The sequence below is a fragment of the Lepisma saccharinum genome, chromosome 28 (assembly GCF_977018435.1).
Source record: "Lepisma saccharinum chromosome 28, izLepSacc3.1, whole genome shotgun sequence".
Lineage (NCBI taxonomy): Eukaryota > Metazoa > Arthropoda > Insecta > Zygentoma > Lepismatidae > Lepisma > Lepisma saccharinum.
In genome coordinates this window covers 8,998,749-9,023,195 of record NC_139256.1, presented here as the reverse complement: position 1 = coordinate 9,023,195, position 24,447 = coordinate 8,998,749, and the positions used below count along the sequence as shown (strand labels likewise).

Here is a 24,447-nt window from a genome sequence, read left to right as displayed (position 1 = left end):
TTTCCATGGACGTACGCAGGATTTTTTCCAGGGAGGAGCAAGGAAGGTATTTTTTCCAGGGGGGGGGCAAACGAAGGCAAATTTTCCCCAAAAATAGTGTTGTTCCCTAAAAAACATTGCTTAAATTTGAATTTATGGTGTTCATGCAATAATTAACACATATTATTGTGGCTAAAATGAAATCATATGTGTGAAATACATATTTTTCGGTTAACTTTCATTTTCCAGGGGGGGCACGGCCCCTCTTGCCCCCCCTTCCGGACGCCCATGCTACGTATTTGTTTGAGTTTGGATTTTTGTTTTTAGTCTACTTCATTCACAGATGGGTTAATCGGGACTGAACCTACAGTTTAAAATGGGATCCGAACACAGGGACGTTACCACTACGTTATCGGGAGGTCCCTCCTGCTTCGTATGGTGCTAATAGCACATTTTAACAGTCGACATCCATCGTGATGTACCGGGTGTCCGAGAAGTCTTTGTATGATAATAAAAATTAACTGTACCCGCTATATGCAACATAGACATGAAAAAATGGTACCAAAATGTTCGGAATCTATTCAAGTTTTTTTGTTTCAAGTTTCTGTAACGTTGCAGTAGTGTAGCAGTGCCAGTGTCCAGCAAACCGGAAATGTGCACAAGTCAGGAAAAAGCTGAATGTATCCTGTGGTTTCACGAGAGCAGGTCACAAAAAACAGTGCAGACACAGTTTCAAACATCGTACGGAAAGGTGCCGCCCGATGGTAGGAGCATTAAGTCGTGGTATGACAAATTCAAGACCACAGGATCTGTTGCTGACGGACCGAGAAGTGGCCGACCATCAACCTCAGACGAAAGGGTGGAAGATGTCAGAGTGGCTTTTGTGCGCAGTCCGAAGAAATCCGTGCGTACGGCCTCACATGAATTACAGATGCCAAAAAGTTCTGTTCATGATGTGTTACACAAACGTTTACTGTTTCGTGCGTACAAAGTGCAAATCCTGGAGGCTTTGTTGCCCAATGACAGAAAACGCATTGACGCTGATAATGGCTAGCTGGAACGTGTTGCTTTTTCAGACCAGGCGGTCTTTCGTGTCATTGGTTTAGTGAATACACACAACGTGCGTATCTGGGGTAAGGAGCCCCCTTATGAGGTGAGGGAGTCGAACATGGACAGCCCGAAGGTGAATGTTTGTTGCGCGCTGCTGCATGACAGAATAATCGGAATGTTCATTTTCTGTGAGGACACCGTAACATCTGGAGTGTATCTCAACATGTTGTAATTGTTTGCTATTCCGCAATTGCTAGAATACCACCCACATGTTATCTTTCAACAAGACGGTGCACCGCCACATTGGAGTCTGGAGGTTCGTTCCTATACCTTGATCAGAAATTTCCTGGAAAATGGATTGGTCGAGATGGACCGACAGTGTGGCCTGCACGATCTCCAGATATAACGAACCCCTTTACATTTTTTATGGGGTTATGTGAAAGACAATGTCTACAGAACTCCTGTATCCGATCTTGCAACTCTGCAACAACGGATAACGCAAGTCATCGCATCAATCCCTCCTGTGATGTTGGCTAATGCATGGCGAAAAGTTCAATTTCGACTAGATGTACTCCGTGCTACCAAGGGTGCTCATGTGGAGATTTATTGATTTCTTTCCTATTGCCAATAAAACTTGAATAGTTTCCGAACATTTTGGTACCATTTTTTCATGTCTATGTTGCATATAGCGGATACAGTTAATTTTTCTTTTCATACAAAGACTTCTCGGACACCCGGTATTTGTATGTTTTATTATTTAGCGTCGCTTTGCTATTACTTTTGGCTAATTGAGATCATGAGGATGATAAAATTGATTAACAGACGCTCACAAAGAACACCCATGCCTGTATTCGAACCCGAGACCCCGGCGTCGTAGCGCGCCGTGCTAAGCACTCCACCACAGAGGCCGGTTCTTCACATAGGGTGATCCTTAACACCCGTGAGGTATGTATGCATTAATCGTCAAGAGAAAATGCAGGGAGGGGGACCACGCTAGCAGGTCCATAATGGAGAAGGTGAAGCAGATCGCTCAAGATGTGAATTGCGGAAGCTGCAAAAAAAAATTAAGACATTAGCAGAAAACAGGAACATGTAGAGAGATGCAACAAAATAAGAACATAAAGAAGCTCCGTAGGTCGCTGCTGTAAATACGAAGGCAGGGAAATGTAAGGAACAAAGAAGAGAACATATAAAGTGAGCAGAGAAATAATAGGGAAGGTTGGAGTAAAGTTTTCGAATGGAAGAAACGAAAGAGCTGAAGCAAACCAACTTGAGGCTTGAACACTTAAGAAGATGAGAGAAGGAAGTGAAGTAAGTAAGTGTGTGCGTGAGAGAGAGAGAGAGAGAGAGAGGGAAGGAAATATAAAATTGAAAAGGATAGAGCAATAAAGTAACAGAAACAGAGAGCATAGAGAGAGAGAATGGAGCGACATAAAGAAGTGAAACATGAACATACCGTGTCATTCTAAAGAATGAAGGGATCTAAACCAGTTGTTTATGCAATTAATTGCTGGGATGATGTAAACTACTCCTCATTCATCCTCTTGATGAGACCACTCGTCATTGGCGTGACGAGTTAACGCTTGGCAATGCGAAAGGTACAAAATCAGACTAAGGAACTAAACTACAGAAAAGACAATGGTCACTCGTTGGGTTTTGTGAACCGTTGAACCTGAATCATGGCTGGGTGTAGGATAATTACCTGTCTATCTGAAGTCTTTAGCTGAATCAAATAAGCGAAGTCCTCTGTAAGCTTCTCCAATTCGTCGACCAGAGCGTCGTTCCACTTCTGACCTACTGCCTTGCTGACCACCTTCTCTCTCCCAACTCAATCCCAAAAGTCAGTCCCCTCTCAGCTTGTCTCACCTCTATATTACTAGGCCATCGAGTTCTTCCTCTATGCCGAATCGTGTTATTTAATTGCTCCCATGCAAACCGCTGACTCTATAACCAGAAGTATTACCTGTTTCCTGAATGCTCAGGAGGTTTGCATGGCACAACACAATGCATTGTAAACATGTCTCAGAGGTTGAGACAACTGAGAAAAACAAGTGAATGCCCTGGTCAACGTGAAGCGTTCAGAGAGACTTTAATAAAAATAAATATACAATCTTAGGGATTGATACGATACCACCCGCTGCCTCGAAAAAAACAGGATGAAGAGGCTGGGTGAAATAATGAAGCGGGACAGAGAGAGGGTGAGTGAAAGAGGAGTAAAGAAAACAAGAAGAAATCGGGAGAAAGAACAGAAAATAAATAATGAGGAAAAGGGGGACTATGCATGAAGAAAGAGACACTAAAGCCGAGAGAAATAAGGCAGAAAACTAGAAACAGGATACAAGGAAAGAAAGAGGGAAGATAGATAAAATAGAAGAGAGAATGGAAGAATAGATAAGTACTTTTTCTTATTCCAAGTGGTCAAGTGACTTGATCCTCCTTATGAGCCCCCATAGATCTATATCTCTGCATCAACTTCAAATGAAGCTATCTGAATAACTCATCAGACACCTTACATCAAAGGAAGATTGTTCCCTTCTAAATGAAACTTGGTATGAAGACCAGTCTTACTTATTAGTACCCACTGAGTGTTGTACTGGACTCTAATGTTAAGGAAATTCTTTTAAGGAAGCTATTTTCACGTTGTATGGTCTGCAAAGGTTTGAAATGCCCTTTCCGATGATTTTCCACCTGCTACATCACCCAAGAACTTCAAAGAATACTACTATTGTTATTGCAAAAACAACAATTGAGCGTTAACAACAACACTAAAACAAGTAACACTGTATTTTGCGAACAGTTATCTGTCACAACGAATAGATTATTGTAGTCTCGATTTGGAATGGGAAGGCTTTCATGGTATTGTCTCATTTTTTTATTTTCTTCATTTATATTAAATCCGTTTATGTTATATAATTTATTTTAATGTCATAATTACGTGTTCTGTACCTTTTAATTGTCCAGAGTTAGGTGGTACAGCCAGTGGCCGAATTGGAAATAAATTACTGCTGGTATGCTCGTATGCACAGCCCTGTCTTTCGATACAATATCTTTTTTGTAATCTCTTAAATAATACTCCCTCTGTCCCATAATTATAGTCCGGTATGCCACAATGGTGACTTTTTTATTTATGTTCTTTTGGATACTTGATCGGCAAATTTGTACTGATCCTTGAGTAATAACGTTGTATGGTTCATTCCCGTGTTTAATTTTCTTCTTCTGTATACACCAATGTCACAGTTTGCCCTATCGGAAAATTATTATGGGACAACGAACAAAAGTGTACCGGACAATAATTATGGGACAGAGGGAGTACATCGTTTCTCATTCTCTCCCTTTTATCGCTAGAAAATGCGCTCCTTTTTTATTTGTGCCATGCATGGATTGTAGTAACTAATAATTTATTAGACACTTAAGCACTCACTACTCAAAAGTTTCCAAGATCAAAATAATCAGCCACAAAATTAGGATGATCACTGATTTATCCTGCCAACAACATTGTTTAATTTATTGCAAGTTACGTCCTGTGGTAAATCTGTAAAAATTATATACAATTCTGATCATTAGAGCCCGGAAGTTTGGCAAAATGCCTCTTTTTATCTACTGCATATATTGATAAAATGTTTCCGGATATACGTCTTTTATGTTGTTTCGAATGTTTTAGAAGCCTTTTCATTTTGCCTATTTTGCCTATTTGGGACCCCACTTCCTATTTTTAATTATAATGCCTTTTTTTGCCTTTTTCAATGAAATTTGACTATTTTTTTTAAAAAAATTATGTATATAAATTATTTTTCTCCCAAAAAACTTTTTTGGCCTTTATTTTTCTTCCGTTTATTATGTCAATAATTTTCGCCTTATTTAAGTAATATTGAACTCACGTATGTTTCAACATTGCTGAAGGAGAAAAGTGTGAGAAAAAAGTATTTCATACTGAGTTAGGATATTGCCTTTCGGTTAACATTTCCTTGTGCATGATTGAGTGCTGAACACCTGTTGCAGAACATCTGCACAATTACATCATCACGTCCACCGTCCGTGTCAGGAGGTTATTGACAAAAAAACAGCACTAATGCCCAAGGGCCTTTGCATGGATTCCAAAATCAAGTTCTCTATCTTTAGTTTAGTTCTGCACTTTGGAGGGAAAGGATTGTGTAGTTGTCATCATACCGAAATTTAGTGTGCCATTAAGTGGTAAGTTACATGGTTACGTGCGTGAATTTGGTGAAAGCACATTTTCGACAGACGGTACTATTCTTCTCTGCAAGATATGTGAAAAAACAATCAGCCATGAGAAAAAATACTTTATATCTCAGCATGTGTCAACAGCAAAGCATAAATCTGCAGCTGCTAAAATGATCGGACAGAAGAAGACATCCCTAATTTCAACAGTGGGCACTTCATCCAACAGGCAATGTCAGTTTTCTCTTGAACTGCGCAAAGCTTTCATGGAAGCAGGAATACCTTTCTGGAAAGTGGGAAACAAGTCACTGGGGAAATTCCTGGAGAAATACACTAAGGAAACGGTGCCGTCGAAATCTATGCTGCGGAAAACATATTTAAGCGTCTGCTACGAAGAAGCTCTGCAAAGAATTCGTGCTGAAGTTGGTGGAAAGAAGATCTGGATTTCAATAGATGAAACTACTGACGCTATGGGACGCTACATAGCCAACGTCATCATAGGAACTATGGAACCAACATGCGGATAATCCTCGTCATTTCTTCTCACGCCAGAACAACTAGAGCGAGCCAATGGTTCTTCAATAGCTCAGTTATTCTCGAATTCCCTACTTCTGCTCTGGCCAGATGGTGTACATCATGATGACATGTTACTTTTTATCAGTGATGCAGCTCCCTGTATGAAGAAGGCTGCCATAGCATTGAAAATTCTCTTCCCGAACATCCTTCATATCACATGTGTAGCCCACGCAGTGCACGGAATCGCCGAAGAAGTTAGAGTGTTGCACCCAGAAGTGGACAGGTTGATTTCGAACACAAAGAAGATATTTCTGAAATCTCCCTCTCGAACCCGAAAATTTCAGGAAGTTGCGCCTGAGCTTAGTTTACCTCCGCAACCAGTCTTGACGAGATGGAGAACCTGGATATCAGCAGCTATATATTATGCTAACCACCTTGAAAAAATCAGTGAGGTGATCGATGCTCTTCCAGAAAATTAAGCGGCTTCAATTCGTGAAGTGAAAAAACTCCTGTGCTATTCAAGTTTATTTTTGCACATTATCGTGCATTGCCAGAGTCAATTACAATTATAGCATCCATGAAAATCTTCGAGGAATCTATGCAGCAGATGAATGAAGTGCCAGGAGAAAAGGGGTCAGCTCTTGCGGAAAAGTGCAAACGGGTAGTGAGTGCAAATGAGGACCTGAAACAATTAAAAACAATTTGTGATATTCTAAAAGGTGAAAATGCTGTTACCGAAATGAGTCCAGCTACATTAGCTTGTTTTATGTATGCTCCAATAACTTCTGTCGAAGTAGAAAGATCATTTTCTATTATGAAAAACATTCTCTCTGACACACGACTATCAGTGAATGTTGAGAACTTAAAAAAAACACCTTGTAGTTATGTGCAATCAAGACGGAGAAAATTGAAATGCTCTTCCCAATTTAGATTTTAACATGTTGCCAGAAATTATAGATAAAAGTAAGTGACTTCCAAATGTGCCTTTTTTGGTTTATTTTGCCTTTTTTCATTTTTAGTGCCTATTTTCCACATTATAAATGCCTTTTTGCCTGCCTATTTTAACCAAATTAAATGCCTGAACGTCCGGACTCTACTGATCATGTTTCTGGTTGACTCTTATGTTGTTGTTTTTTAATTGAGTATGATAATTGATTCCTCTATTTGAACTTTCTATCACATTCTCGGCGCTATTGTTGCATTTCTCGTGACGTATGATCGACAAAGAGTGCTCGGCCCTGGGGAAGAGTGCAGAGTGCTGTACGGTACAACTCAAACGTGTAAGAAAGAAAGAAAGAGAGAGAGAGAGAGAGATGAGTGAGTGAGTACATTGTTGGCCATTGCGTAGCTACTTGTGCAATGACAACTCAAATAAATAAGTAGACCGCAGGAAATGACGTCACAGATATGATCAAATGTTGTGTTGGGTTGCCAGCATCCAGGCGGCAAAACGGCCTTTTTTGAACGGCTGTAGCGTCGAATCGACGCACAAACGAGAAAAAATGTTACTAAGAAAAGTTGTTTGTTTTGATATCCTCTATACGAATCTGTGGTCCTGGGCGCCATTAAAATGACACCCTGTATAATTTATTTTAATGTCATAAATACATGTACTGTACCTTTTAATTGTCCAGAGTTAGGTGGTACAGCCAGTGGCCGAATTGGAAAAAAAAAAATACTTCCGGTATGCTTTTCGGCACGACACAATTCGATCACTGGTCACAGCAGCGTATGTCTGAACCTCGCTCTGTAGTAAATAGAAAAAACTTTTCTGTTCTATTCTATTACTAGCAGTGACTTACTTAACATCTCCAAAATTAAATCCTTAGAATAAAATCCAGCCAAAAAGGGTATACCACATAAAGCAAGACTAGAAATTATTATACAAGAAATAGTTATTGGTATTTTATTAATTAAGCCACCCATACAACGAATATCTTGAACATCCCCTATAACATGAATTACCGCTCCAGCACATAAAAATAATAAAGACTTAAATATAGCATGTGTTAATAAGTGAAAAAATGCTAACTCCTTTAATCCCATAGTAAGTGTTAATATTATTAATCCGAATTGTCTTAGTGTGGATAAAGCAATAATTTTCCTTAAATCATACTCAAAGTTAGCACCAACCCTAGCAATAAATATTGTTAACCCGGATAACAGTAATAACACCCTGCCAAAGATAGTAAACATTACTATTTCCCCAAAACTAATCAATAAATAAACTCCGGCAGTAACCATAGTAGAAGAGTGAACCAACGCAGAAAACGGAATTTGTGCACTCCTCGTTATTCCAGCAACAATAATAAATCTAGTAATTAATATATCAAAATCAGAAATTAACCATAAATAATAAATATAATTTCAACTACCATAATTTAATATTCAAGCAATAGATAATAAGATAAATACATCCCCAACTCGATTAGATAGGGCAGTTAATATCCCTGCAGAGGGGGCGTGTGGAGCTGACCAAATCTTGTCATGTCTACCACGCACTTAACCTTGACTACCAAGAGATAGTCAACTGTCTTTGCCCCAAGCTTTGGCACCCAATCTCCTAGTGCAGGGTATATTACTGGAGGATGCACAAGAGCTTAGATTACGACTTGCGGAATGTGTTTGCACTTGCAGATCAGGTTCTCTTACGTAATCCACTTCGTCACTTACTTTATCGGAAAGTATAACGAGCTTCCAACTTATCCAATCATCTTTTCGTCGTGCAAAGTGGAACCGTCTCTTTTGCTCTGCATCGTGACATTAGCAATTCTGAAGTCCTTTCCGCAACGGGAACTTAATCTTCACGTGAAAGTTTGACCAGGCAAAATCAGCGAAAAGTTAATGAAAAATTTGCAATGCCTCTTTCGTCAAAGTTTACCTTCCATTCACATAATTGCGTTACCCGCAGTAGCCACGCCGGTCGTCCAACCACAGGCTATCGTACGGGGATATTTGTTTCTTTCTGGGAACTTTGCCCATCAGAACTCCCTTCAAACTTTTTTTCGTCGGTTTTTGCTTTGTAAACACGATTTCACTTCAGCCTCCAATAATATTTCTTTCTGATGACTTTGGAGTTTGGTAAACCGATTCGGCTCGGTCGCTCCAGATATTCAGTTCTTGGGATCGATCTTCCACCTCAAAAGTTCTCTCCTTGATTCCCTCTTCTCTTTTTCTTATATTCGTTCTACTCTCTTTCTATCTCTATATTTCCTATTATCTCTTTCTCTCTTCGCACGACTTTGATTTCGTGTTTGTTCGCACGGTTTCTTATCTCATCGCAATCAGGGTGTTGTTTCGCACGGCTGCACCAGGCGAACAGAAAGCATAGAGGAATTAAAAGGTTAATCGAATGAAAATAACCACAAACGAAAACAAAATAAAGACACTAATAAGCCCTTTGTTGCAAAGCATTAATGAATACTGTTATTAAATTTGGAAAGGAAAGCGACTTGTAAAAATAAATAACAAAATTGAATGTTAAAAATAGATTTATTTATATTTTCTTTTCAATGTATTGTTCCAAGAAGAACAAATCTTACAGGAAACAATAACCATAACTTTTGCACGTAGCACAATCTTCTCAAACAGGTTTTAAGATCACCGCTCCTTACCAGATTCTCCTGGATAGATTTCATCCTGGCGTCAAGTTTAATATACGTCGTTTTCCTTTTTTTGTGATGATTGCCTTCAATCTCAATTCTTCTGAAACAATTGAAAGCCGCTGCAGCGTCATCCTTGCATGCCTTTACAAGCGAAAATATGTGCGGAGAACTCCTGGATATTGTTGAGTTTAATTTGTGGTGCCAACCCTCGACAGCATTGTTGGTTCTGTGTCTCTGACCGTAGCAGTTCCATGTCTCTAACGGAATGTTTGGGTTTTCTAGCCATTGTTGTACAAAGTAATCGTTAAACAGATCAATTTCTCTCCCGTTGGACAATCTTCCATAACGATCAGCCATCCATCACTAATACTTTCCCTAGGTATCAACGACAGAGATGAACACATCCTGATATGACGGCGCATATCTTCCATTCATCTCTAATTCCTTTATGCTTTCTGTTCGCCTGGTGCAGCCGTGCCAAACAACACCCTGATTGTGATGAGATAAGAAACCGTGCGAACAAACACGAAAATGACTATCGTGCGAAACACCACCTCACCGTCTTAACCCTTCTTCTTCTTCTTTCTTTCTCATCCTTGACTTTTTCCTTCTCTTTCCTCCCATTTTCTTTGTTTCCTTCTTTCTCACTCTCTCTCTTTTTCTCTTGATTCCTCTAGTTTTCTTCCTCTCTCCTGTCTCCCTTGTACTTTCCCTCTCTCTCTCTCTCTCACTGTGTTTTCCTCTCCTCGCCCATCAATCTCTAGCAGATTTGCTTTCTAATATCTTATTTTTAGCCAGGTTCTTCTGTTGCACAAATTAATTTCTACTGTTACTACATGAATATATTTTAATTCGCAGTAATGTTTTCATTTCTTAATTTGCCAGTTTTTTGTATGTGGGGTGCGCATATGCATGTGTCAAAATGTTGATTGATTGATTGATTTAGTTTATTTTACTTCGCGTTTTGTGCCTCTTGGCTAATTTGCGAAGATGGGGATGAGTGATGAAATGATGAAATTGATGAATTGACATTCACAAACAACCAAGCCCGACCGGGATTCGAACCCGGGACGTGTGTCAAAATATTTGGCAGCCCTGTCACCCTAAAAAATCGCATAAAGTTGGCGCCACTGCGTCATGATCTATAGTAGCTACAATTTCACTAATTTTTACATTACCTACCGAGTGCACTATTCTTCGCCAGTGTAAAAACGAAGAAAATGTACACAATAGAACATGACTTGCAAAACGCAATTGCTTGAAAATTGACTAATTATAAATTTATGTATGTCCCATAACTTCAGTGCAATTGCTTAATGGCTTTAACACACGGGCATTTCTGCAGAAACCGCCATCAGCATCGACCAATAGGATGCCTCATAACAAGTCGCGTGCATATGTTTACATCGACTTCGTTCTCACGGTAGACGGAGAATACATAAGAATCTTATTTGCGCGTACTTTTTACTTGTTAAATCCTTACCTTGTTTCTAAACAGGGCGGCTTTAAACCTTAGCTTAGTTTGCGATTGTGCCGCTAGGAGGCTTCTGGTTCGGATGTCGGCCAGAAGGAGTAGGTGGGACATGGAGGAAGTTCTAGAGACTGTCGTTGCTCCAGAAGTCCTAAGCCGATTTGCTCGCGTAATATGGAGGGACATCGCCGCAACAACCTGGGAATTCAGCGTCTTCTTTTATCCCATTTCTTTGTTTAGATCCTCTTCCCCGACAGCTGCCGGCGCAGTTTTCTCCCCCTTCCTCTGTTTTCGGCTCATTTCAACTTCGTCTTGTCCCTCGGTGAGGAAACTGCAAAGTTCCGACGCAGATGCAAAAAAGGTGTTGGAAGGGGGGATTGGAAATTTCCTAAAGTACGGACCAGGTTTTCCTTTCCTGTCTTCTCCGTGGTGGAGTTATTTTCAATCAAATGAGGCGAAAGGGACGAATTGAATTTTTAATGGCGTCGACGTCGACTTCGGATGACAAATCTAAAGGAAATTCGCCCTGAAATCCTCTTAGAATACTTGCTTGATTTCAGACAGTACCAAGAAAGTTGTCGAAATTGGGATAATTATTAAATAAATATGATACCGCAGACCTGACGTATCATTCTTTAATTTTCTCACTTTCTGGTCCAAGGTGAATACATACAGGTTGACCCGTGTACCATTTTCTTGGAACTTTTCGTGTGACGTAGGTTGGAGGACTTCTCGAGTTCGCACGAAATTACTGCTCGTAGAGTTCCTTTTTTCAATTAAGTCTTTACAATAATAATTCAACGTCAGTTAATGCACGTGTGAGGGAATTAATCGCATAGGACTGTTGAAATTGCACGTGACGTCAACTAATTCGTTTAATATTCCTGATTGACCCACCTCTAAATATTCCACTTTCTTTGTGAGTTACGTAGCTCAACATGCGAAATAGTTGATCATTCTTATTTCTTACACGATTATTTTTAGCTATGTTATGATGTCATAGAGACAAGAGAGAATCAATTCAGAGTTGTTTATCAGACTATTGTGAATGAAAATTCAAAATTGTTATCTAACATTTAAATATGAGGAGTAGCTGGAATCGCTGAAATTACAAACACTGTATTTAAGGAAGAGTAATAGAATAACTTTATTTGTACAAAATATGCTCTCACCAAAGATTAATAGTTACCATTTCATGATAGCTGTTGTTTACAAGGTTCCCAAAGATAGCACTAGACACAATTCCCTTATTTCAATAGTAACAATAATGGTGAACTGATAAGGACTCTTGTTGATAATTTAAAGAATGATGTGTTGTGAATTAATAGTAGAAATTGGACGTGGTGGTGTATCTGCCCATTGATGTGCTCAGAATGATATAACATTAAGCAATAATCAATTATTAATATTAGAGGTATGGTAGATCTCCCTGAAAACTATAACTTCAAATGTAAATATATTGCTCTCACTATGTTATTATACATCTTACGCCCATGTAATTTTGTGCTTTCTTACTTGGCTTAGTGCTGTATAAGGTTTTATGCTGTTCTCGGCGCTTAAAGAAACTATTATTATTGTGTCATATCATGTCAAGTACGACAACATAATTCTTCCCAACTTTTGGCCAAACCTTTTTGGGACACACTGTATTTTATACGACAGTGTTTTTAAAAAGTTCGCCACGTATCTGATTATATGTTTACTCTCTCTCTTACAGCGGGGGTTCTAAATTGACGTCACAACTTCCGCCAGCTGAAGCCAATGGGAACAACGATTCAGGATACGCGGCGTCGAACATTGAAGAGACAGCCCTCCAAGCATCGGCGCCGAGCAGTCCAAAGCGGTCTTTGCTTCAGGACGACAAACATCCGAAAGTAAGAGAACAACCTAGGAATAAGCACAGTATTTACATGCAGTTGGTTTATGTACATCATATCAGTGGCGGCAGGCGGCAACTATGGTAGTGCCAACGTGATCAAGAAATCAAAAAAAAAACCTCCGCAATGTCCCCCCTTCCGCCCTCTCCTTGAGGTTGCGCCACTGGCCAAGATGTTTATCCTCGTTTGGTAACGTAGAATACAAAGTGTGTTTAAGTAATAACGTAATAATCCGATTCATCTTCACTCACTAACCTATCATAATACACTACAGGACACTTCCCTAAAAATAGAACAATTACAAGAGGAAAGGAAAAACAACTCCTACCACCTTCTCCTCCCCCATGCACACGTATTCTAACTGGATGTCGAAAATATCTATGTTATGAAAAGAAATTGTCGAAATGCCAAAGGAAACTCGCATCATCATAGGATTTTTTACTTTTATATTTTAAAAAAAAGTCTGGATGGCCCTCTTGGTTCATCTATCTATTATCAAATATGTTCATTTAACTTTGTAAAAATACTAGGCTCGTTTCTCCAAAAGTAGGCAGAAATTACTTCCCGTCTTACAAATCAGTCGTATTTATCGACTTTACTCTGAAGGTGGCAACTGTGTCAACACTGCGAAAGTTCCCTCGCCGTGCCAGGCGAAGACGGGCACGGTTTCTTATGGGCTAACCCCGCCCCCGGCTCATGGTGGAAATGTTCCTCGCGAAGACTTCTTCAACCCCTCTGAACGTGTGTCAACTTAGTTAGGCCAGCTCTTGGGCGGCACGGACTGTGACCTCGCGAGGGTACGAACGAAACAGCTGGCGATGCAGTGAGGAGGTTGGGGCGGTCGTCAAGTCAGCTTGACCGATTGCAAGATTCGAATCTCCTTGTCTGTAAACTATCAATGTATTCATTTAACAATACTTGGCGAGGTATGCGTTTCTTCTGAGGGTAGTGCCATGGCACGGCGGCTCTACCCCTTGAGCCGCCGCTGCATCATATTATAAGCTCGTTCCTACGAGAGGCCTGGCGTAACGGAGAGAAGGCCATCTCGATCTTCCGGTATTTCTGCGCAGGCGTAATGAATGGATCATATTAGTTGTGACGTCACTAGCAGACAACAAGATTAAGTCCAAACAAACCCGTCACGTGCTCTTTTCCTACGTTAAAGCATTGTAAAAATCCTTCGCAAGTGGCAACTTTTAAAATCGTAGAACAGAATTGTGATGTGTATCGTATATCAATGTAAATATGAGATTTCGGAGAATACGCCTGTAAATAACACATACCCAACAGAGGATAAAGTTAGGAATAACTGGAGTAAGGAATTCCTGTATTTTTACAGAAAATAGAGCCATTCCGGTTCCGAGGCTGAACTGAAGCGACGCTGGGATTCCAGCAGCCTCACGTGACTGCAGCGGCGCCGCCTATTGGCTGCGTTTCCGGAGCACTCGCTTTATTCGATTTTGCTTCAGTTATTCTTCAACCTTATCCATAGATGTATTCTCAAAAATCTCATCTTTACATCGATGTACGATACACATCCATACACATTGTTTAACGACTGCGACTGCTGTCAGCATTTTAAAATTTGCCAATGATGTCGCATAGGGAAAGACCACATGATGGGTTTGTTTGGACTCAATCTTCCTCAGTGACGTCACACTAATATATTCCGTTGCAGCGCATATCATTGCGCATCATACATTGACGTCACTCATTCTTTAGTGCATGTGCAGATGTGCAATAGGATACTGACTTCTGTTCTGTTGCCACGAAGAAGCACTTAGGTGCTTTGGATGCTGTGGGAGTACGTTTTTCCTCGCCTTTAACGTACAGATACAGTAAACACCATTAACCATAGAGAGAAAGTATCAAGTAATCATGACGTAACTCATTGCATACCACTGACCCCATTGTCCAAATGAGAGAAGCATGAATAAGCAACGCTCCTGCCATCTGGTTGGTCGATTCAGAATTAATTGCTTTTCCTCCTCTGGGGCTCTCCGTGCTTCCTGTACGTAACCAGTCAAATTACTGCAGCGAAGTTTCGAATTAACGTCCAGGAAATTATAGAAATAACGGAGTGCACTTCTCCAAATTGAAAAAATGGGGAGAATGATAATGATTGAACTTGATGATACATGCTTCCACCAGTCTTCTCGAAGTACAATAACACATCGCCCTTTAGTAGTTTGCATATCCGACTTTATAACCAAATAACCCCTGCCTCCCTTGCAACGTAGCATGATGTCAGAATTGTGCGAACGAATTTAAATTTTAAAAATCAATAATATGGTAATATGGATCGAACTTTTTAAGTTAAAAATAAAGTATAATTTACTCAAATCTTTTTGCAAACCTGGGAAAATTCATTCTCTCTTTCATCTCACTTCTCTCTCTCTCTCTTTTATCTCCCTTTTCTCTCACTCTTTTATCTTCCTTTTCTCTCTTTCTATACATTTTCTCTCTTTTAAATCGCTTCTCTCTTTTATCTCCCTTTTCTCTTTCGCTTTTATCTCCCTTTTCTCTCTCTTTTATCTCCCTTTTCTCTCTTTTATCTCCCTTATCTCTCTTTTATCTCCCTTATCTTTCATTATCTCCCTTATCTCTCTCTTTTATCTCCCTTGTCTTTATCTTTTATCTCCCTTATCTCTCTTTTATCTCCCTTTTCTCTCTCTTTTATCTCCCTTTTCTCTCTCTTCTCTCTCCCTTTTCTCTCTTTTATCTCCCTTATCTCTCTTTTATCTCCCTTATCTTTCATTATCTCCCTTATCTCTCTCTTTTATCTCCCTTTTGTCTTTCGCTTTTGTTTCCCTTTTCTCTCTCTTTTATCTCCCTTATCTCTCTTTTATCTCCCTTTTCTCTCTCTTTTATCTCCCTTTTCTCTCTCTCTTCTCTCCCTTTTCTCTCTCTTTTCTCTCCCTTATCTTTCATTATCTCCCTTATCTCTCTCTTTTATCTCCCGTGTCTTTATCTTTTTTCTCCCTTATCTCTCTTTTCTCTCCCTTACCTCTTTCTTTTATCTCCCTTATCTCTCATTATCTCCCTTTCCTCTCTTTTATCTCCCTTATCTCTCTCTTTTATCTCCCTTATCTCTCTTTATCTCCCTTTTCTCTCTCTTTTATCTCCCTTTTCTCTCTCTTTTATCTCTCTTTCCTCTCTTTTATCTCCCTTATCTCTCTTTTATCGCCCTTTTCTCTTTTTATCTCCCTTTTCTCTCTTTCCTCTCCCTTTCCTCTCTCTTTCTTCTCCCTTCACCCACTCTCTTTTATCTTCCATTCCTCTCTCTTTAATCTCCCTTCCCTCTCTCTTTCCTCTCCCTTCCCTCTCTCTCTTTTATCTCCCTTTTCTCTCTCACACACTCTCTCTTTCTATACCCCTTTTTCTCTCTATCATTCTATTCGTCTCCCTCTTTCTCTCCTCCCTCTCTCTCCTTTAATTCTATTAGTACAGATCCAGCTTACCAGACTAAGAATCTTGAAAATTCCTGGATGCACTAGTGGGCACTTAATGTGCCCTACGGCAGAGAAAAGCTATCCAAACTGCAGTCGTAGCGTTTTATCGAATCACCGGTCAGCTCCCACACCTAATCACTATTCCGCCACTAGTCCCAATTCCATTAGAGCGCCAATTCCTCCTGGCGACATCACAAACATTCGTCAGGAGCAACTCCTCCTCACCTGGTCCTCTATCCGAAGCCACCAACTAATGAATTCACTTAATTTGCATGATCCTAAGCTGGTTACAGCCTTTGATCATGGCACGCTGGCCGCGTTTCCAGATGATGATTGCAGGATGTTTTAAAACGTCACCTCTTCCTTTCCTCATCCTCAAGATTAGTTTCGTCCGGTAAATAGATCGATGCTTGCTTCTTTTTTTCATCTTTCCATCCTTTAAACTCCATCGGCAGACGTGATCATGTTTTGATCAGAGCAAACATTGAACCCAGAGCACTAACCGTAATCAAAAGTTTGCTTTCAGGATTACCACGTAGATACAAGGTGACCATAAATGATTGTATCGGTAACGTTTAAAACCTGCAAGCGACTTATTTTCACCTGCCGCTGCTTGAGTACGTCGGGGTTGCAAGATAGCGTCAAAATTTATGATCCCAAGGTTCTTTCGTGGCCTCCACGTTCTCCTGACTTAACCCTGTGTGATTGTTGGCTTCGAAGTATCTGAAGGATTCCGTGCTTGTGTCTGCAATACCGTCTAAAGTCTAAGTTTTAGGGGATCGTAGATAGGCTATGACAGCCTTTGGCCACTCGCTTGCTAAGCGAGAGGAACGTTATAAATGAAAAGGGGTAGCTCTGAAGATTGCGTCAACCTCAACCAGCCCCGTCAAATAACAACACACGGACATCTATTTAAAAACACTACACTTGACTGATCAGGCAGGGAGAGGAAAGACATAAGGAATATTCGTTTACCTGTAGTTCTGCTGCAATGTCTTCTCCGCTTGTCCTCGTTCCGATGTAGCCCTACTCTGTAATAAAACGGACGAGGGAGCAACTCCGGGCTCCGAACTCTGTACTTTCGTAGACCGATATTCTATACGATAAACTTTAACTTTCCGATCGTTCGTTCGCTGCTTTTATAAACTTATTGCCGCTATGGAGCTCTCTCGCGATAACTGGATTCAATGTAAGCTGAAAGCAACTAGAAACGGAGTTATTTTGTAACTACTTCATCTGACGGAAAACGAAAGACAACTATCAGTTGACTCGATCGCGTCCTTTGGCAACGGCGATTCTGAGGGAAAACGCTGATTTTCATATTGAGCTGGCCTAATGCAATGTCAGCGGAGTTTCTCCAACTCCGCTGAAGGTCGCTGGAGTGATTAGCTCTTAAGAAGCTCTTTTCCAAGGCTTCAGCGGGACCCTTTTTATAACATGATTAGCTTATTTATTTATGCTGCCCGGGTCCTATGTATTTGGTCTATATATTTGCAGACTAACTGCAATTATACATTGAATACAAAGCATACAGTGATTTCTTAAAACCGCTGCAATAATTTATAATCGCCCTGTATTATCAATTGTTCTTGCACTTCGTAATGGTACGTGAAAGATCTTGATATTTTATTGAACACCATGAGTTTCTCCACATGATGATGAAATAATTCCGTCATTGGATGCCCAAGGAATAATGTTACGGTTTCCCTCTATCTTTGTATGTTGATGATGAGGATGAATGATGAGATAGTTCAGAAGAGAAACTAATCATTCCACTTGTTCCGATAACACCTTTAACTTTATATGGATGATGTTGGTTTATAAGAAACTTTGCCTATTTTTTTTTACTTCTCCACTCCCCCCCCCTCTCAATGAGCGTCCATTTATTATTCATTATTCAAATACATAGTCCATGGCTGCTTCGGAGCGGATTGCTTTAACCAGTCCACCACAGCAACTGCCTTCCCCATCTTTTTCACTTGCTTGTTTATATGTAAAGTGGTCTAATATATTATTTATTAAGTGTATCATTGTGATAACTCATAATTTGGACTAGATGGCAACACTGACAAATTGATTGAACGTGTACTTCAAGATGGCGGTATTTTTTCGGGATAAAGTAAGTCTAAAAGTAATTAAGTACTGTAACTCAAATGCTTTTGAACACTGATATCCTGATTATTAGATGTAAAAATAACAATGTTTCGTTTTGTATTGTTGCAGGTACAAGCTCGAAAAAACGGAGCGGCGACCAGCGAAGGACCATCAAAGGTCGCGGATTCGAGCCTCACGTCATCAAAGAAGGAGAGGAAGACGGGCAGCCGTTTCACAATTTACAAAGTCCACAAAGCCAGCCGCAAGAAGAGGGAGAAGTCCTCCGCGAAGAAGGAGCGGAAAGCGACGAAGACGCTGGCCATTGTGCTCGGTACGTAGGCAGTAGAAGAAATTATCCTAGTGTGGGAAAAACTGGTCTTGAAAAGTATTGTTCAATAGGTATGAAAATACATTGGAGTGCTTGTTTAGTTAATCTAAGCGCACAATTAATAAAAATGCTATCCCGTCAGCAAACGAATTATTTCAATCTATATCAGTTAAAAAGTAAACTGGAAAATGGTACATATTAAAATTTAAAAAATAAAAATTAGTCCATAAAATTATAATCTGTTTGACTTGCAGACTACATCGTGGAAATTATTGAATGCCTTACATTGACTGATTGATTGATTGGTCATTCAAGACCATTTTCGATGCGCACGTTTTAAAAACAATGTATATGGCTATTGTATACTTTGGCGCCGTAACGAAAGCTATTAATTTGCCCGAGTAAATTTGAGAACGGTTATGTTTTGCTGAAATTCAACGTTTATATTAATGGCAATTCTCAAACGCAAATAGTTGCAATCTATCGGAAAATGTTGTGCGGAAACAAATAGGAAAAAATATAAGCTTGAGTATGTTAAAGATATGTCGACACACGCACGAGGAAATAGATCAGCGCATAATTAAAAACAAACATTTAGCATTAGGCTCCACTCAACGGAATAATTAGAATGAAATTAAATCTGTCATCGACACCATCCGTCATTTATTGGCGTGGGATAAGAGATGTTTGCAAATACAGAAAATCGAAAAAAAAAAATAATTAATAAAACATAGAGGCTGCGTTTGGGAGCAAACACGGAGTGAATGGAAGGACGCTTCATTGAGAAAAAATATTATTCCTGTAGATTTCATTTATCCACAGGCACCTAGTTTCAAGACCGGAAAGCGTATCTTTCTTTATTGTAGGTCAACTGGAAATTACCAGTTGCGGTTAAACTAAGTTTCTGTGTAACAATCTGTGGCTTTCACCAATATGGACTCGGTATGCTTGTCACCGCCATATTTGGATCACCTTTTCTATTATAACTCCATTAAGCCTTGTTTCCATGATTATGAAAAACTAAATATGCTGACCAAGGCAGTAATTTATTTTATTAAAAAACATAAACTAACGTAACGTTTCAACCTTCTAGCAAGGTCTTCTTCAGACTCTGTATCAAGTACAAAAGTCTTTTGTACTTGATACAGAGTCTGAAGAAGACCTTGCTAGAAGGTTGAAACGTTACGTTAGTTTATGTTTTTTAATAAAATAAATTACTGCCTTGGTCAGCATATTTAGTTTTTCATAACCTTTTCTATGTGCAAGCAAGCGTCTGAAGATGGACATGGTATCTTTATTTTGGACAACCTTGCCAAGGGGTGACTACCAACGGAGAAATCATGAATAACTAATTCTTGGGTTGCAACTCGTTGCAAGCGAGTGTAATAAACAATTTGCTAACAATAATATATTTAAATTGTGAAGAAAATATTGGACATACTTCAGTCCTAAACAAAGCTAGTTAGTTTTTCTGTGCTTTTTAAAATTTAGATCCTGGCACTTCTTGATTTTCAATTCACTTCACTTCAATAGTGATGACGTTATGTAAAAGAAAAATCAGTTTCGAAAATCCATGGGCAATTTTACAAAATGTTCTTTAAAGAAGTTACTGAAATGGAACTATGCAACTCGTCGCATAGCTAATGCATTTAGTTTCAAGCACGTGAAACAAATGCGCATATTTTCCACATCCGGTTCCAACTTAGTTTTAAAAATAGGACACGCGTTATTTTACCAGCAGAAAAGTACTGTAGATGGTAATGATGTATTTATCCATGTTTCGACTAAAATAACTGACTCTGGGCAGACAATCAGGCCACGTGTAAAACAGCAAGCCTATCTGTAAACACTTGTAGGTCATTCAAGAAATGTGAAGTGGTTTCAAATTTTTAAGTTGTCTCTTAATGGAAAGTAGCCCATGAATACAGGCCTATTTTGATATTTGATTCCGTTTTGCGATGTTCTAACTATCAGTGTTTTGAATTTCTTGCCAGATTTCAATACCTAGTTTCATGACTTTTCTAGTTTGCGATGTTTAAACTTTGAGAAGCATAACTGCATAGTTGAGCTCTTTAGGAGCAATAAATAACGTAAACGTCTTCTTCATCAAACACTGAATTCCATGCTTGTTTCATTTTATAGACTAATCGAGTTAGTGATTACCATAGAATACTTTAACCTCCTTCAGATGAACGATTTCACAATACTTTAATGTGCTCCTCTCCTTGCAAAGAACTTTTATTACGATTTCACGGAAATTCTTCAACGGTAGCCAATCCCTGTTCATCGTCCCTGATCGACTCACCAGTTATTCACCCACCTTGGGTGAATCGAGCATATGAAATCCAAGTGGTAATTTAAGGGGTGATGCTCAACATATTATTTTGGAAAGTCAAATCCACACAGAGAAACGAAAGACTTAATTAATTTGACTTCAATGTTGTATGTACCAAATATTAGAATTGCATATATTATACTTCCTTTTTTGAGACAACCTTATATAAAATTGTAATTTATTTTTGTTAATGAATGATTGAATGTAGTTATATAAGAAGGGTGTATTGGAACTTTGTGTGTAAAATTTATGTTAAAATGTATCTTTTATGTATAATTAAAATGTATGCTGGGCGTAAACAGCCGCATGTAAAGCTGTAAGTCGAATAAGAATTTGTTGAGTTGAGTTGAATCCACGGTAACTTAATCTGGACGCCATGTTGCTATCTTGTATTGCTTGCCGTCAAGTTCAGCACTAGAAAGGTTTGTCATCTTTACAGAACTGAATTAAGAAATGCCATCGGAAATCACTGTTGTACTGCTATCTTTAATAGGAGCATAATTTTATGAAGAATTGCTCTTGCTTTGTCTTTTCATCTAAGAACTTCGTGTAGGGGCATATATATTGAGCCTAATTCTAATTATTAATTTGAGAAATAAACAGGTTGTCAATTAATTCTGTGGCGTACCTAAGAAGGTACGGGATCATACTGCCATTGACTCATATCTATATAAAATATAAAGATAAATCAGTTATGAAATTCTCATGTATTCTCCTGTAGGATTTCCGTTGTAGCTATTTCAGACAGAATAGGGCTTCCATGTTGCTGCGACGCCAGGGGTCGTGGGGTGGGGCACATGCATCCCAAATAAGCATTGCCTTCATTTAAATATTAAGCAATTAAAGGAGGAACATACGTTAAGAGTATTTGAAAATAAAATCCTTAGACAAATATTTGGACCTAAAAGGGATGAGGAGACAGGTGAGTGGAGAAGGTTACGTAATGTAGATCTCCATCATATGTATTCATGTCCTGATATTATTAGAATTGTTAAATCAAGAAGATTTAGATGGACAGGCAATGTGGCACGAAGGGAGAGGAAAGATTAGTTTACAGGATTCATGTTGGGAAACCTGATGGTAAGAGACCTGTAGGAAGGCCAAGACGAAGATCGAAGGATAACGTTGAGATGGACCTAAAGGAAATCGGTAGGGATAGAAAAGATTAGATTGATCTTGCCCAAGATAGGACAGATGGAAATCTTGTGTTCCTGCAGTTATAAACCTTCGGGTTTAAGAAGGTTAGAGAGATAGTTAGTTAGTTAATAAAACAGTGCATGCAACTAAAAGACAAGATAATGCGGATCACAGTTAACGATTGGCGAGCGAACGTTGTTTTAAAAAGGCATGAAGCAAGTGATCACTCAGCGCGTCTGATCAGTTGCTCGATGTGTCCCAAACCAGAGCAACTCTACTAACAGCATAACGTGTCTAACGCTCCCCTTCCTCTTGCAGGTGTGTTTCTTTTCTGCTGGGTGCCCTTCTTCACTTGTAATATAATGGACGCCATCTGTACAAAGCTAAACGCAGGTTGGGAGCCAGGGGTGAATGCTTTCATTTTCACAACATGGCTCGGCTATATGAACAGTTTCGTGAATCCCGTCATCTACACGATTTTCAACCCGGAGTTCAGGAAAGCCTTCAAGAAACTGATGGGCCTAGGTTCGTAGGACATAGCCACGCCTCCTTTTTGATAAAGAAACAATCTCGTGCAAGCTCAAGGAACAGAATAATACTCTCCCCGTGAGCATGTGTGAACCTGTGTGTTGTGTGGAGTGTGTGCATTTGGGACTCAAAAATAACGATACAGAAACAGTGGTGAATACTTCCAGGACAATAAGTGGACTCTTAAGTGTGGTAAAGAAAACACTATATTTTTTTTCCGTTTTATAATCTCATCGTTTTTTGTGTGGTGTTCTTTTTTCAAGTTCCGTCTCAAAACATATCAAAAGCAAGATATTCGCTTATTTTTCATTCCTCTTTTTTTCGTAAACAAAATATACACGAGTGCAGCGCTGATGAGGACATCTGCCGAGAGATGTGAAAGACTGCATGTGGTGTAGACAGTGCCGCTATATCCCAAAGAAACGACCTAATGTCGCTGTGAAACCAATTGCGTTTCAAGACGTGCGTGTAAATATATCTATACATATGTACATATAAGCATACACATGTTGCAAGATAAAAAAAAAAACACGTCAGGTTTTGTGCAAATATGCTTGTTTGCATGTGCCCTATACATATATATATATATAAATATAAAGATGAAAACTTTTATTTTTATGTTCAGTGAACTCTACTATAAAGACTTCTTACATGACACGTGCTGGACAAATGTCCAGTGGTTCCAGGCGATGGAGTTTTTTTGCACAATGGTTGATGAAACTGCGGAAGATGTGGAGTTATGGAGGGGTCGTGGCTGGTGTGGGTGTTTCGACGGAGCCACGTCCCCTCCAACTGCAGCCCCCTCCATATATTCTGCTGTGTTCTAGCAACGATAGAAGTTACTGGGGATTTTATTTTCAAGAATGTTGTGTGATGTTCACCCCTCCTCAAAAACCCTCCAATCCTTTTTTTTCTTTCACTGAAAAAAATAGTAATAAACATCAAGCCATGTAGATAATGCAAGAAAATAAAGTTCCTTGTTTTAAATCCCTTTTGCCTCTCCATTCGAAAGTGTGTTGTGCGAGGGTTGATCGGAAAGTAATTTTACTTCGACTGAAGATATACAGGAAACTTTTAATATGCCAGTGTAAATAAAATATCAGATATTTTCAGGACTGATAATACCTTGTACAAGGATTCTTAACATTTGTGCCTGTATTATTTTTCCAAAGATATATATATATATATATATATATATATATATATTATTCCTTGTTAGCTTCATGGTCTTCATGAATATACTTTTCAAACGACCCTCGCATTTTTTACAGTGTTGTTGGAAAGTTTTGCAAGCTGTCCCTAGACTTATCCACAATAGGATACCAGCAAGTACAGAAGATGAGGTTAATTATCAGTGAGATGTAATTGTTTAATTGCACAACAATTGTCCAAATAAACTTAAGATTTGTGTTATCGAAGCTTCTTTGTTCTTGCTTTCAGCTCTTTTGCGCCATTTTACAAGATTTGACTGATGTGGATTTAATTGAATCAATGACAGAATCCTTCAAAGAAGTAAATATATTTGACAAATAAATTCCAGGTAAACAAATCTACGTACACTTATAAAGAATGTACCTAATATTTCTTTATAATTTGGCTTTCAAATATCATTTATGATTGTTTCGATATGTCTAATTATTTTACAGAACATGAGCTGTACGATATTTGGTAGCGTGTAATTCGGAATCAAAAACCATCTACGTATATCTTCAAAAAAGTAATGTAAATGATGCATAGATATAAGTTGGCACATTTGGGAAAATATTACGTTGCATAATAAGATAATCAATAGAAAATATGACATTTCAAATTCAAAATGATACAACTCCCAGCCTTTATGATTTACAGTAGTATATAAATCTATAATTTTTCACACTTATACCTAGGTACATATAT

At 39.0% G+C, this 24,447-nt stretch overlaps 1 protein-coding gene across 1 annotated transcript in view; it reads left to right on the top strand.

Annotated features, from left to right (window-relative positions):
• The window catches only part of Dop2R (dopamine D2-like receptor), a 193,566-nt gene extending 170,067 nt beyond the window's left edge, over positions 1 to 23,499 (top strand). Inside the window, exons 5-7 of the mRNA XM_083114145.1 lie at positions 12,518 to 12,674; positions 18,353 to 18,554; positions 22,342 to 23,499. Of these exons, the coding sequence (XP_082970271.1) occupies positions 12,518 to 12,674; positions 18,353 to 18,554; positions 22,342 to 22,556 (574 nt within the window). The 3' untranslated portion in view covers positions 22,557 to 23,499. The remainder of the gene's footprint in view (positions 1 to 12,517; positions 12,675 to 18,352; positions 18,555 to 22,341) is intronic.
• The last annotated feature ends 948 nt before the right edge of the window (positions 23,500 to 24,447 follow it).